Source organism: Myotis brandtii, unplaced genomic scaffold (genome assembly GCF_000412655.1).
Source record: "Myotis brandtii unplaced genomic scaffold, ASM41265v1 scaffold813, whole genome shotgun sequence".
In the NCBI taxonomy this organism is placed as follows: domain Eukaryota; kingdom Metazoa; phylum Chordata; class Mammalia; order Chiroptera; family Vespertilionidae; genus Myotis; species Myotis brandtii.
This window is the reverse complement of record NW_005371287.1, coordinates 2,846,943-2,859,482: the sequence shown is the minus strand read 5'-3', so window position 1 is coordinate 2,859,482 and position 12,540 is coordinate 2,846,943. Positions and strand designations below refer to the sequence as shown.

The following is a 12,540-nucleotide window of genomic DNA, read 5'->3' as shown; positions in this document are numbered from 1 at the left end:
CCTGGCCAGCCTGGGTGAGGGGCTGATGGCTGTTTTCAGGCTGGCCACACCCCTTTAGGGTGGGGGGTCCCCACTGGGGTGCCTGGCCAGTCTGGGTGAGGGGCTGAAGGCCGTTTTCAGGCTGACTAAGCCCCCCGGCGACGGAAGCTCCCAGCCTCTCCTTTTATTTCTTTTTTTTCTTTTTATTCTGGGATTTATTTACCTTCTATAATTGAAACTTTGTAGCCTTGAGTGGAGCTCAGAGCTGGCCAGGGCAGGCAGGAAGCTTGGCTTCCTCCATCACTGGGGCAACCAAGCCTCCTGCTTGCTCCAGCTCCGTGGCTGCCGGCCACCATCTTGGTTGGGTTAATTTGCATATAGGCGCTCTTTTTGGCTGGTGAGCGTGGCTTAAGGCGTAGTGAAGGTATGGTCAATTTGCATGTTTGTCTTTTATTAATGTAGATATCTGTCTATATAAAAGTAATATTTTCAAAGTATACCCTATGAAGTATATGAAGTGTGGTTTTTATATTTAGGGTATTTACTAGCCTTTACTTTTTGTTTTGTAATAATGGGTATGTACATGTATTACTTCCTCTATCTATATATATAAAAGCCCAGTGACTTGAATGGCAGAACGACCGGTGTCTGTAACACGCACTGTGGCAGCCAACCAGCCTGATCTGGGCCCTGATCACCCCCACTTCCCCCCAGGCCAGCCCGGCCCCCAATTGCTCCCCAACACCCTGATCGGGGGCGGGGCCAGTTGGCCAGTCGCCCACTGACCCTCCCCCCGGCTGGCCCAGACAGACTCCACCCATGCACGAATTTGTGCACTGGGCCTCTAGTATTAAACATAATATGCATTTATACTTATATATGGTAGATGACTCTTTCATTTCCCTAGTACAATGTTAACATCCATCAAGCACTGATGGGTTGGAGGCAGCTGTCACCTCAGTACTCCCAGCTTTGCAGCTGCAAATTTGCTTGAAGCAAGCCAGTGAGACTTACTTAAATTTGTTTTTACATATGCTATATTTTGTTCTTATACTTTCTTCAGATTCCTGAAGATCCACCCTTTCTGTTTGATAGAGACCTCAAAGTCATAAGGCTTACATTTCAACTGTTTATCCAGTACATTAAGTTCCACCAATTTTTGTGTGATTCTGGGTCTTGTTCTTTTGTTATTTAGTCAGTTTTATACAGCTTGTTCTTTTGTACTAATGACTGACTCAAATGTATTAGTTGTTTCACTGGTATTTTCACTTCAAGTTTTTATATATTAAAATTAAGTTTATAGTTTTATGGTTCACTAAGTGAAAACTCCAAAAGCAGGGGTGACCATATTTATTTTTATTTCCCACATTATCCCTTCAAATGTGGTAGTGTGGTCATTTTTATAGTGCAGAAATTAACAAAATTGCTGTACCTAGTAAAATATACCAAAAAATTAAAAATATTTTAATTTTTATCTTAAAGAAGTCATTTCCTAGCAAATCTTTTTTAGTACTTGTTTAGGCAGTGTATCCAGAAGAAATACATTTGTGAAACGTCTTGTCTTTTAAATTTTAATAAGAAATATATCCTTTTTTTTTAAAGCGACTTGTTGAACTGAAGCGCCAGTGTTTAGAGAAAGAAGAACGTTTTCAAATTATTGCTGGTTTAAGTACAATGAAGACTAACTTAGAAGGCTTGAAACATGAAATGGCTTGGGCAGTGGTAATTTTCACTTAATTATTTATTCACATATATTATCAGTATATTTGACTACAGTTAGTGATTTTCTATATAATTTCTTTTTAGGTCAATGAAATTGAAAAACAATTGAATGCTATCAGAGATAATATCAAAATTGGAGAAGATCGTGCAGCTAGACTTGAAAGGAAAATGGAAGAACAGCAGGTAATTACTATTTTTATATAGATTAGTATGTTGACTCATATGAGATTGCTGATATTAGACTATTATGACTTACAAAAGTAGCAGTTCCAACCTATATATTTACCTACTTTGAATTTATTACTCAAGTGAAGCTGACCTAAACTTTTGTTCAAGGAGTGTTGTGGCAATACTTCTAAAGAGAGGACACTATTTGGATGTGATCAGCTAAGATTCAAGAAAACTGTCTTCCACTTGGGCCTAGAGGTAGAAGTTGGTTGAGTGGTACATAAAGGTAGTCATTTTCTGTTGGGATCCTCCACATGGACCTTTTTAACATATAGCAGATCCACTCTTTATTCTCGCCTTTCCATTCGTTTTTTTTGTTTGTTTTGTTGTTGTTTTTTAAGATATTTTTATTGATTTCAGAGAGGAAGGGAGAGGGAGAGAGAATCATTGATCAGCTGCCTCCTGCACACCCCACACTGGGGTTGAGTCCACAACCCAGGCATGTGCCCTGACTAGGAATTGAACCGTGACCTCCTGATTCATAGGTCAGAGCCTCGCCAGATGGGCTCCATTCGTTTTTAAACAGCTTTATTGAGATATAGTTCATATACCATACAATTCACCCTTGCAAAATTTACAGGTCAGTGGAATTTTAGTATGTTCACAAGGGTGTGTAGCCAGCACTGCGGAATTCCACACCGTATTATCCCAGAAGTAAGGTTCCTAGCCTTTTCTTTCTATATAGGACACCCCACCCCACAACCCACCCCCCATATTCAGTGTGGTTGATTTACCTCTGAGTATTTTATTCTACTTAGTAGTTGTTGGCCCCCTATCTTAGATGTAATAAGATATAATCTTCCCTACCTTGGTTTTTTCTGTGCCTCCAAGTTAAACAGATATTTCTTTTTCTTTTAAGGGTTCTGACATTAAGCTATTAAAGGTAATAGATAAATATGAAAAATAACAAATGCTACAGATTGTACATTTTCTTGGTGATCTCTGGGCTGAGTTTATTACTCCCTCTTCAGGTAATAAATGGAAGTTCAATCCCACCTACTTCTCTCACCTCACATACTCATTTTGGAGAGAATGTTCTGAAATTTTCACTGTATTGTTCTCGACCTCCTTTTTTAGCTTCTCATGTGAAAACACTTTAAGTTACTTCCCTCTTTAGGTATTCTCCAATCTAGAAATGGAATCCAGTCTGAGTACTAGGTGCTCACCCCTTTTTTCCAAATGGGAAAAGGAAAATCTGGAGGCTGGGTAAAATTTGCTTCTGTAGGTGTTTGCTCCACTTTAACTATTTGGGCACTTTATGTAGTAAGTGGTAAATTTCTGGAGGATAAAGACTGTCTAATTTTATATTTATGCCCTTCACCCTCTGTCTTACATAAAAACTTTCCCATAATATATGCTCAGTTATTGATTATAGAATGGCTATTGAATCGAAGGTTTCTGAATAGTGTCTAAAGCAGTGATGGCGAACCTTTTGAGCTCGGCGTGTCAGCATTTTGAAAAACCCTAACTTAACTCTGGTGCTGTGTCACATATAGAAATTTTTTGATATTTGCAACCATAGTAAAACATAGACTTATATTTTTGATATTTATTTTATATATTTAGATGCCATTTAACAAAGAAAAATCAACCAAAAAAATGAGTTTGCATGTCACCTCTGACACGTGTGTCATAGGTTCGCCATCACTGGTCTAAAGCAAACTTTAAACTTGTATAACCTAATTTAAAACTGAAAATATATGAGATGCTTATTGTGTATAACACATAGACCAACTTCAATTTTTATTAAAAAAGCATACAGATTTTACTATCAATGTTTTAATAATAGAACTTTGTTATCATTCTCTGTAATGCTTCCTAAATATCCTAATACTGACAGTTCCCTAATCTATATTTCCTGTTCAAATGTTTATCCTGAGCACTGATTCAAATGTCTGTCTTCACAGCTTTATATAACCTGGTCCAGAAACTTTAAACTTAGCGTGTCTGGTTGACTAGCTGTGAGAGACAATATGGCTCACAAATTCTGAGACATACACTATCTGGCTCTTTGCAGAAAAAGTTGCTGATTCCTGATCTAAATTGTTCTCATATTTGCCACTTCTAATCCATTGTCAGTACCCCATTCTGGCCCCTAATTATTTTTGCTTCAGAATATTCTGTTAACTTCTTACTGAAATCATTTTATTTTCCTCTCCACCCTTCCTTCCTTGTGCTTCCAAAATGACTCACTATACAGATTTGGTCAGATCTTGTCTCCCAGTTGTCTAGGGTTAAGCTGTAAGCTCATCACTGTGGAATTCAAGACCCTTGTACTTCGTCATCTCATCTTCCGCCACTACCTTCTCAGTTTAATCTCCAGAAATATTTCTAACTCCTAAATGGGTATTAATCCCTTTCCCCAGCTTTTCTCCTGGTACATTTTTATTAAATCTTTCCCACCTCAGCTCAAATGCTACTCCTGCTTTGAAGACATGCCTTATTTTTTCCTGGCAAAGCTATGGGTTTCTTCTGTATGCTTCCACAATTATAAATAGGCATACCTGACTTCAGCATTAATCTATTCAAACTGTATGACCAATTTGCATGCCTATTTCTCTGCTGAATTGTGTCTGTCTTTCTTTAATTGTGTTACTTGAAGACAGTTATTACAGCATTTTTGTATCCCCAGAAGATAACATATTTGTTGGAAGTGTGGAATTAAAATTTAATACATTTTAGTATTTTATAATTATATTTGCTTGCCTGATATCTTGAGTTTATTTAATCAGTGAAATTAAATTTATTATTGGGGTGTGAACTATATATAATTTTTTAAATTTCTATTTATTGAAGAAAAATAAAACATATGCCAACAATGTTATTTTTTTAAAGGTCAGACTTAATGAAGCAGAAAACAAATACAAGGATATTCAAGATAAACTAGAAAAGATTAGTGAAGAGACAAATGCACGAGCACCTGAATGTATGGCATTGAAAGCAGATGTTACGGCTAAGAAAAGAGCCTATCATGAAGCCGAGGTGAAAGAAATTGTCCAGTCTGGAATATTAAAAACTGCATTTCAAATATAAATACTCTTTGTTTATTTTTAGAAGTAGAGGTTTTGTAATTGTGTTGAAATCTGTGTTGCTTTAAGACTTTAAAAAATGTTTTCATTTGGTCATTTATGTACTTTTTTATTTTAAAAATATATTTCTGCTTATATTCAGCCACTGATTTGAAGACTTGGCAAAGTGGACTTGAATGGGATATTTATTTGTTTTTATTTTACTGAAGTGTGTTTAATTTTTCGTTAGATTGTATATAACCGTTCCCTGGATGAGTATAGAGCATTAAAGAAAGATGATGAGCAGCTTTGCAAAAGAATTGAAGAATTAAAAAAAAGGTAAAATACCTACTTTGTCATTTTTATGGTTCCCTCATTTTATAATAAAGTAGTCTAGTTGAAATGGAGTATTGTATTTTCTGTATTACTGTTAAAGGGTTTTATCACATTGCTTTATGTTTTTTTAATGTTAGGCTTTTCATTTAACATTTTCCACTTTGGATTATTTACTGTTAGTGCCGATCAATCTTTGGAACCTGAGCGGTTGGAAAGGCAAAGAAAAATATCTTGGTTAAAAGACAGAGTAAAGTCCTTACAGGATCAAGAAATTTCTGTCAATCAAGAGATGGAGCAGTTTCAGCAAGCCATAGAAAAGGACAAAGAAGAATATACTAGAATTAGGTAACATGCTTACACTTATTTTTTTCAATTACTTGAAAATCATAGTGTTGCTCTTTATAAGAAGTAAGAAAACATGGGGGTTTTTGTTTGCTCTACATAATTTAGGGACCTTTTAAAATTGTTTTTTGAGACTTTTCTTACACTCTTAGAGTTGAATGACTTCTGGGATTTCTAGTCCCCGTTACTGCATCTTTTTTTTTTTTTTGGATTTCTGACTAATTTTTCTCTAGTTGCACAATTATTTTTAAATAAAGACATCTTCAGTGGTTCTCAACCTGTGGGTTGCAACCCCTTTGGCGGTCGAACGACCCTTTCACAGGGGTCGCCTAAGACCATCCTGCATATCAGATATTTACATTACGATTCATAACAGTAGCAACATTACAGTTATGAAGTAGCAATGAAAATAATTTTATGGTTGGGTCACAACATGAGGAACTGTATTTAAAGGGCCAGAAGGTTGAGAACCACTGATCTATCTGCTTTTAGTTTTTAGGGTAGCGGGCTCTGTTACTGGTATACAGGTGTTAGGGGAGAAGGGTGAATATTTCTGTGTAATTTTATCACGTGTGCTCTGTTCTTCCACTTTTATATTTTAGGAGAGAAGAATTAGATGTGAAGCATACACTGAGCTATAATCAGAGGCAGCTGAAAGAACTGAAAGATAGTAAAACTGATCGACTGAAACGATTTGGCCCTCATGTTCCAGCTCTTCTTGAAGCAATAGACGATGCTTATAGACGTGGGCACTTTACCTATAAACCTGTAGGCCCCTTAGGTATTTGTCACCATTTAGTCAGGATATAATAAACATTAGAAATAAGGTTTTATTTTTAGGAGTGGGTCTATTGAATCTAATTTTAAACCTATTATCAAAGAGCTATATAGTTATGTGTGGATTTTAATTGTACATGTTTTAAGAAATAGTGATGAGTCACCTTAAAGTTTGTAACTTTGCTTTTGTATCTTTAAAGCATAAAATACTCAAAAGAGAACTTAGGAAAATAATTATAGAGTTAAATAATCTGATTTTGATTTTTTTTTCCTGAATGAGTAAATAAATGAACTAACTTGAATGTAACTGATTAGTAAGAAAATCCAGTGACATTAAGACATACTTGAAAGGATACTCACCACCTGAGTTTTGTGTAACCTTTAAAAAATGACTTGTGTTTTTCTGAGTTTCTTAGTTTCTATTAAGGATGGACAACATTGTTTCTAAGTCCTCTTCCAACTGTAAAATCTGGGATTACTTAAATATCTCCATATATACCTGAGATTTTAGAAAATCAGTTGAGTTCTCCTACGGAGTTATCTCTAATTCTGTACCTTGTTACGTGAAAATATAAACTTATTTTGTTAGTAAAGTACTGTATTGTTGTATAAGTACAGTGCTATATACTATATTAAGTATTGTAGTAATGTCTCTTTAATTAAATATGTACCTCTATGCCAGGATCCATTTCAGTGAATGAGGCATTTTTTCCTGTTTTAAGTCTAAAGTTCCAATGTTAATCAGTTTTATAAAAAAAAAATAAAGAATCTCTAAATCTTTTGATTGATTTTCAAAATACCATTCAAAGGCTGGAATCTATAAATGTACGTAGAAAAACCACTGTTGATTTACATTCCAGTGGGACAGCTTTTTTCAGAGTAGAGTGGGTTTCCTCCCATTGTGATGAGTGGATATGTGGCATTTCCCATTCAGTTAAAGTAAGATTTGTAATATCATTTAAGCTGCTTTATATGAGAATATTTTAAAATCATTATGAACTATTTTAGAAAGATAGTTACATTAATATTTAAAAATAAGTATTTATGGGCCTTTAATAATTTTTTCTCACTTTTAGGAGCTTGCATTCATCTTCGGGATCCTGAACTTGCTTTGGCTATTGAATCTTGCTTAAAAGGACTTCTGCAAGCTTATTGCTGCCATAATCATTCTGATGAAAGAGTACTTCAGGCACTGATGAGAAAGTTTTATTTACCAGGCACCTCACGGCCACAGATAATAGTTTCTGAGTTTCGGAATGACATGTATGATGTACGACACAGGTAAGGCATCAGGAATTAAATACTGTTTCTGGTTTTGCTTAATCATGTGCAAGTCACAAAGAATGAAAACATTTTGATGTTAACCATATCTGTACTACTGATAAATAAAATTGCACCAGGCCACTTTGTTCTCTTCTGGTAGATAATCAAGAGAGATACGCTCTGCCTTGAGGTCTGTTGTGGGAGTCAGTCCGGTGAAATAGATGTGGTGTGGCCTAGGAATTATGCTGATGGGGGAAATGGTGCCAGACCTAGACAAATAAAGAGGGAGGCATTAAGGGAGAACTTTAGGCACTCATTGTTCATGTGCTTCGGAGATTCCATAAAGAGCTGTGATTGTTTTCCTTAATGACCCTAACAAACCTTTCAAGGCAAGATACCCAAACTGGCTTCTTTACTAGCTGTTGGCTGGCTGCCCACTGTATTTCTAAGTATGTACAGTCCCTAATTTATTCTTTGTCAGCTTTGATAAAATTGGATTACAAGTTATAGTTGCGGTTGAGGTAAGGGAGTAAATAAATGTTAGGAGGTAGGTTAGTGAAGAAATCAGAGGAGAGAGGAAAATGATTGGTCTTCTAACTGATGACCAATTGCCTTCTAGGCAAATAGAGGTTTATATGCAAATTGCATGGAAGCATGACATCATAAATTACTCTGCAAAAATAGCATTTGCATTATAGATAGTAAGGAACAGATTAAAAGATATTTAGGACAAAATAACACATGTTACTTCAATATAAGAGAAAGAAGAATTGAGGATCACTGCTAGGTTTTTGGCTGGAGTGACTACCTAACAGTTGTGCCAACAATTGATTTAGGAAAAATATAAGAAAAAAGTGGATTTGTCAAAAGTAGTTAAGTTCTGTATTAGAATTGTTGATTTTGGGCTTTTATACTAGAAAGTAGAGGCCCGGTGCACTGATTCGTGCACCGGTGGGGTCCCTCGGCCTGGCCTGCAGGGATCAGGCCAAAACCGGCTCTCTGACATCCCCCCCAAGGAGTCCTGGATTGTGAGAGGGCATAGGCCAGGCCAAGGGACTCCATCAGTGCATGATCGGGTTCGGGGAGGGACCGCAGGAGGGCTCCAGGGCATGTCCGGCCCGTCTCGCCCAGTCCCGATCGGCCGTACCCCAGCAGCAAGCTAACCTACCAGTCAGAGCGTCTGCCCCTGGTGGTCAGTGCACATCATAGTGACTGGTCGGACACTTAGTATATTAGGCTTTTATTATATAGGATAAGGATTGGGAGTTAAGAGTAAGTGTTTTCTTTTTCTGTATGGGAATTTTACCTTAAGTTGATTTCTAGTTTGATCCCTGGTTTCTTAAACCCCATAAAAGCGAAATTTCAGTTGTGCTACCAGACAACATTGCTGTGGTAAAAAATGACCCCTGACAGGTTAGTTGCAACTGAAGTTGGGGAATATAAACATTCAAATTTAATTTGTGTAAAAGCCAGTCTCCTGATTTCTACCCTAAAACCTGCTCTTCCTAGAATCTTCTCCATCTTCATTTTTCAGTTGCTTAAGCCAAAAATAGGTTTACAGTTGTCCCTATGGAAAATAATGCAATATTTAATAACTAATAATGCAAGAATAAACTCTGTTTCACATACAACTGTAAGCCTGCTTTTGCCCCACCCTGTATATACAAAGATACTTTCTTTGTTTTAGAATTGTAGGACTAAGAAAGTACTAAGACTACCATGACCATTTCCCCTTTAGATACTCATTGCTTCTGCACCTTCTGTTCTTGGTGTATCCATTCTTCAGTGCTGTTAATAGCACAGATGTTTAAAATTTTAGTTGAAAGAGTGAATGTCTCTTTAGGGAGCCCAAATTATAATTCCTAAGAATATCATTTCTCTCATATTTCCTCTGTGTTCATAATAATCTTTACTTCAGTTTTTCTTGTCTCGGTAGTAATATTGTTTCACTTTTTTAGTTAATTGACTTTTATTTTTATGTATGATAGCATGTAAGATTTAAGAAAGGTGTAATTACTGTAACAGGCAGTAGGGCATAGTGTTTAAGAATCTGGGCTCTACAAATGTTGAATCACTGTGTTGTACACCTGAGACTAATATAATATCATGTGCCAACGCTGCTTTATTAAAAAAAGAAGAAGAATCTGGGCTCTAGAGCTGAGCTGCCTGGTTTAAATCCTAACCCAGGCATTTAACAAGCTCTATGACATTGAGGAACTTATTAAAATCTGAAGCTTCTCCTCTGGAAAGAAAAAGGGAGAGAATAGTATAATCTATCTCATTGTTGCTATAGGATTAGATGAGCATATAATATTCTTATAACAGTGCCTATCACATATAAATGTTTGCTAAGTAAATAAATAAACCTAATCAGATATTTTCAAATGTTACCAGATATTTTTCATTATCTTATCATTACCTATCATCTACTCACTCATTAATATATATGTAGGGATGTTTACATATAATTAAAGTTTGATGCTAATCCTTATGTATTTTTGTCTCTTAGAGCTGCTTATCATCCAGAGTTCCCAACGGTGCTGACAGCTTTGGAAATCAATAACGCAGTTGTTGCAAATAGCCTGATTGACATGAGAGGGATAGAAACAGTGCTGCTAATCAAAGTAAGACCAGATGCGTGCTGTGTTTATGTTTTTAAAAAAATTTCAGAACTGAAGTAGGTTATATAAATCCCTGTTCCCCTCCTACATCATGGAGCTGTTGATGTTTCATCATTGTACATGTACCTCGTAGGAAAATCTATAGAATAATATAGAGCTGGTGGTTTGTGTTTTTTGCCCCAGGAACTTCATTACTTTCAGCTATTCTTTGTAAAGCAATTTCACAAATGTATATATTTTTTTGATGCATGATGCTATAAATTTTTTTGTTTATGCTTTCTTGATTGCCTGCCAAATTTATTTTTTACTTGCCCTTACAGATACATGTATTATTATCATTCTACTTTTTAAACAAATACTTGACTTGATACTTTATGAATCTCTTTTCTTAAAAATTTGAGTGCTGTAAAATCAATATGTATTCTTTATCTGTATATGCATTTTTATATACTTGTTTGATTTGATCACCATATTGTGTTTTACCTATTGGAATAAATTTGCTGGAAAGGAATAAGGAAACTTGAAACAGAAATACGTAATCAAGACAAACACAATAGAGTCTGTTTTTCTTATTAATGGAAATGAGAAGTAATGGTATTAGTAATCCAAGTGTGTATATTGCAAGTGTTGTAATTTTTGTGGGCTTGGCTCTATCATATTTTAGAAGGATATATGAAATAAAACAATGAAATTCTATTGTAAAGGTCTGTGCCTGGAGAGGTTAAGCCTGGTTCCCCTTTTTATTTCCTCTAAAGCTTAAATATTTCAAGGTTGTTGTCGTTTACTGGAATTTGTTATTCAGTTGCATCATTTCTAGGGTGTAAAAGTCATTTAGAAAAAATAAGATTTGTATTAACTGGTAAAAGTAAATATTTTCATGTGAAGAGTTACTTAAAATTTTTAATTTTAAATGGATAGCAATATTAGAATTTAAAAATAGAACGTATCAGTTTGTCATAAAGCATTATTTGCTGTGCTGATTTGAAGACTAATAGTTTTAATTCTTTGAATCTTGAAAGTTTTTTTTTTAATTTTTTTGTTTAACTTTATGGAATTCTTTTACTTGAATGTTTAAATAAAAAATATTTGAATCTTAAAACAATGGCAGAAATTTTGAAATTGTGTGCATCAGAAATGCTTTGGCACAATTTAAGAAATGTATTCCTCCTCTGTTGTTTTTAGAGTAATTCTGTAGCTCGTGCAGTTATGCAGTCCCAAAAGCCACCTAAGAATTGCAGGGAAGCTTTTACTGCTGATGGTGATCAAGTTTTTGCAGGACGTTATTACTCATCTGAATATACAAGACCTAAATTCCTCAGCAGAGATGTGGATTCTGAAATAAGGTTGGTGTCCAGTGTGGCTTTGCTATATTATTTCTACTGCTTCCTTTGGGGTTCATGCATATTTTATTAGGTAGCACATGTTCTTTCTCCAAGTAAAAAATAATTAAAAACTAAGGAGAAACACTATATGAAAATACATAACAGAATTTGTCCTACCCTGAAAAAGGGAAGTTGTAAAATTTAGCCATTTTGTTTATGTAAATTATGTTGATTCTTTTTTTTAAATTATTTTTTTAAATATATTTTATTGATTTTTTACAGAGAGGAAGGGAGAGGGATAGAGAGTTAGAAACATCGATGAGAGAGAAACATCGATCAGCTGCCTCCTGCATACTCCCTACTGGGGATGTGCCTGCAACCAAGGTACATGCCTCTTGACCGGAATTGAACCTGGGACCTTTGAGTCTGCAGGCCGACGCTCTATCCACTGAGCAAAACCGGCCAGGGCAATTATGTTGATTCTTTAAATTTATTCTAAATATTCAGAAAAATGTTTAATAACAATATTGTTTATTGGTTTTATTTTTGGTTTAGGCTCTTAGTTTCAAATTTTATTTACTTGGTAAATTTTTATTGTTTTAGCAAAATTACTATTTGTTAATAAATGTATAGATTTATATATGATAAACATTTCTTATTAAATCCTGAGGAGCCATCTTAAATTTTTGCATCAGGCCCCATTTTTATCAGAAATAGCACAATTATTCTTCTCTCCTCATTTTTATTCATTTATCATTTATTCAGCTGACTTTTTTTTTTTTAATTTTGAGAATTCCAGTAAGGTAGCACATTTATAATATTTATCAAATTTAAGTTGCTGTGTTATTTTATATATCAGTAAGGAAGAAAAAGGCTGCTAATAGAACCATGGACTGAAAGATTATTTCAGAGAGTTGAAAACGTGGGAAATATCCATCTTAT

General features: G+C 35.1%; 1 protein-coding gene across 3 annotated transcripts in view; it reads left to right on the top strand.

Moving 5' to 3' along the window:
- SMC6 (structural maintenance of chromosomes 6) overlaps positions 1-12,540 on the top strand; it is a 52,531-nt gene that overhangs the window by 17,969 nt on the left and 22,022 nt on the right. For all 3 annotated transcript variants that reach the window (XM_014531592.1, XM_014531593.1, XM_005884079.2), the window contains 9 exons: positions 1,582-1,701; positions 1,786-1,884; positions 4,765-4,911; positions 5,188-5,276; positions 5,454-5,618; positions 6,218-6,396; positions 7,469-7,673; positions 10,165-10,279; positions 11,459-11,619. In XM_014531592.1, coding sequence (XP_014387078.1) covers positions 1,582-1,701; positions 1,786-1,884; positions 4,765-4,911; positions 5,188-5,276; positions 5,454-5,618; positions 6,218-6,396; positions 7,469-7,673; positions 10,165-10,279; positions 11,459-11,619 — 1,280 coding nt within the window. The remainder of the gene's footprint in view (positions 1-1,581; positions 1,702-1,785; positions 1,885-4,764; positions 4,912-5,187; positions 5,277-5,453; positions 5,619-6,217; positions 6,397-7,468; positions 7,674-10,164; positions 10,280-11,458; positions 11,620-12,540) is intronic.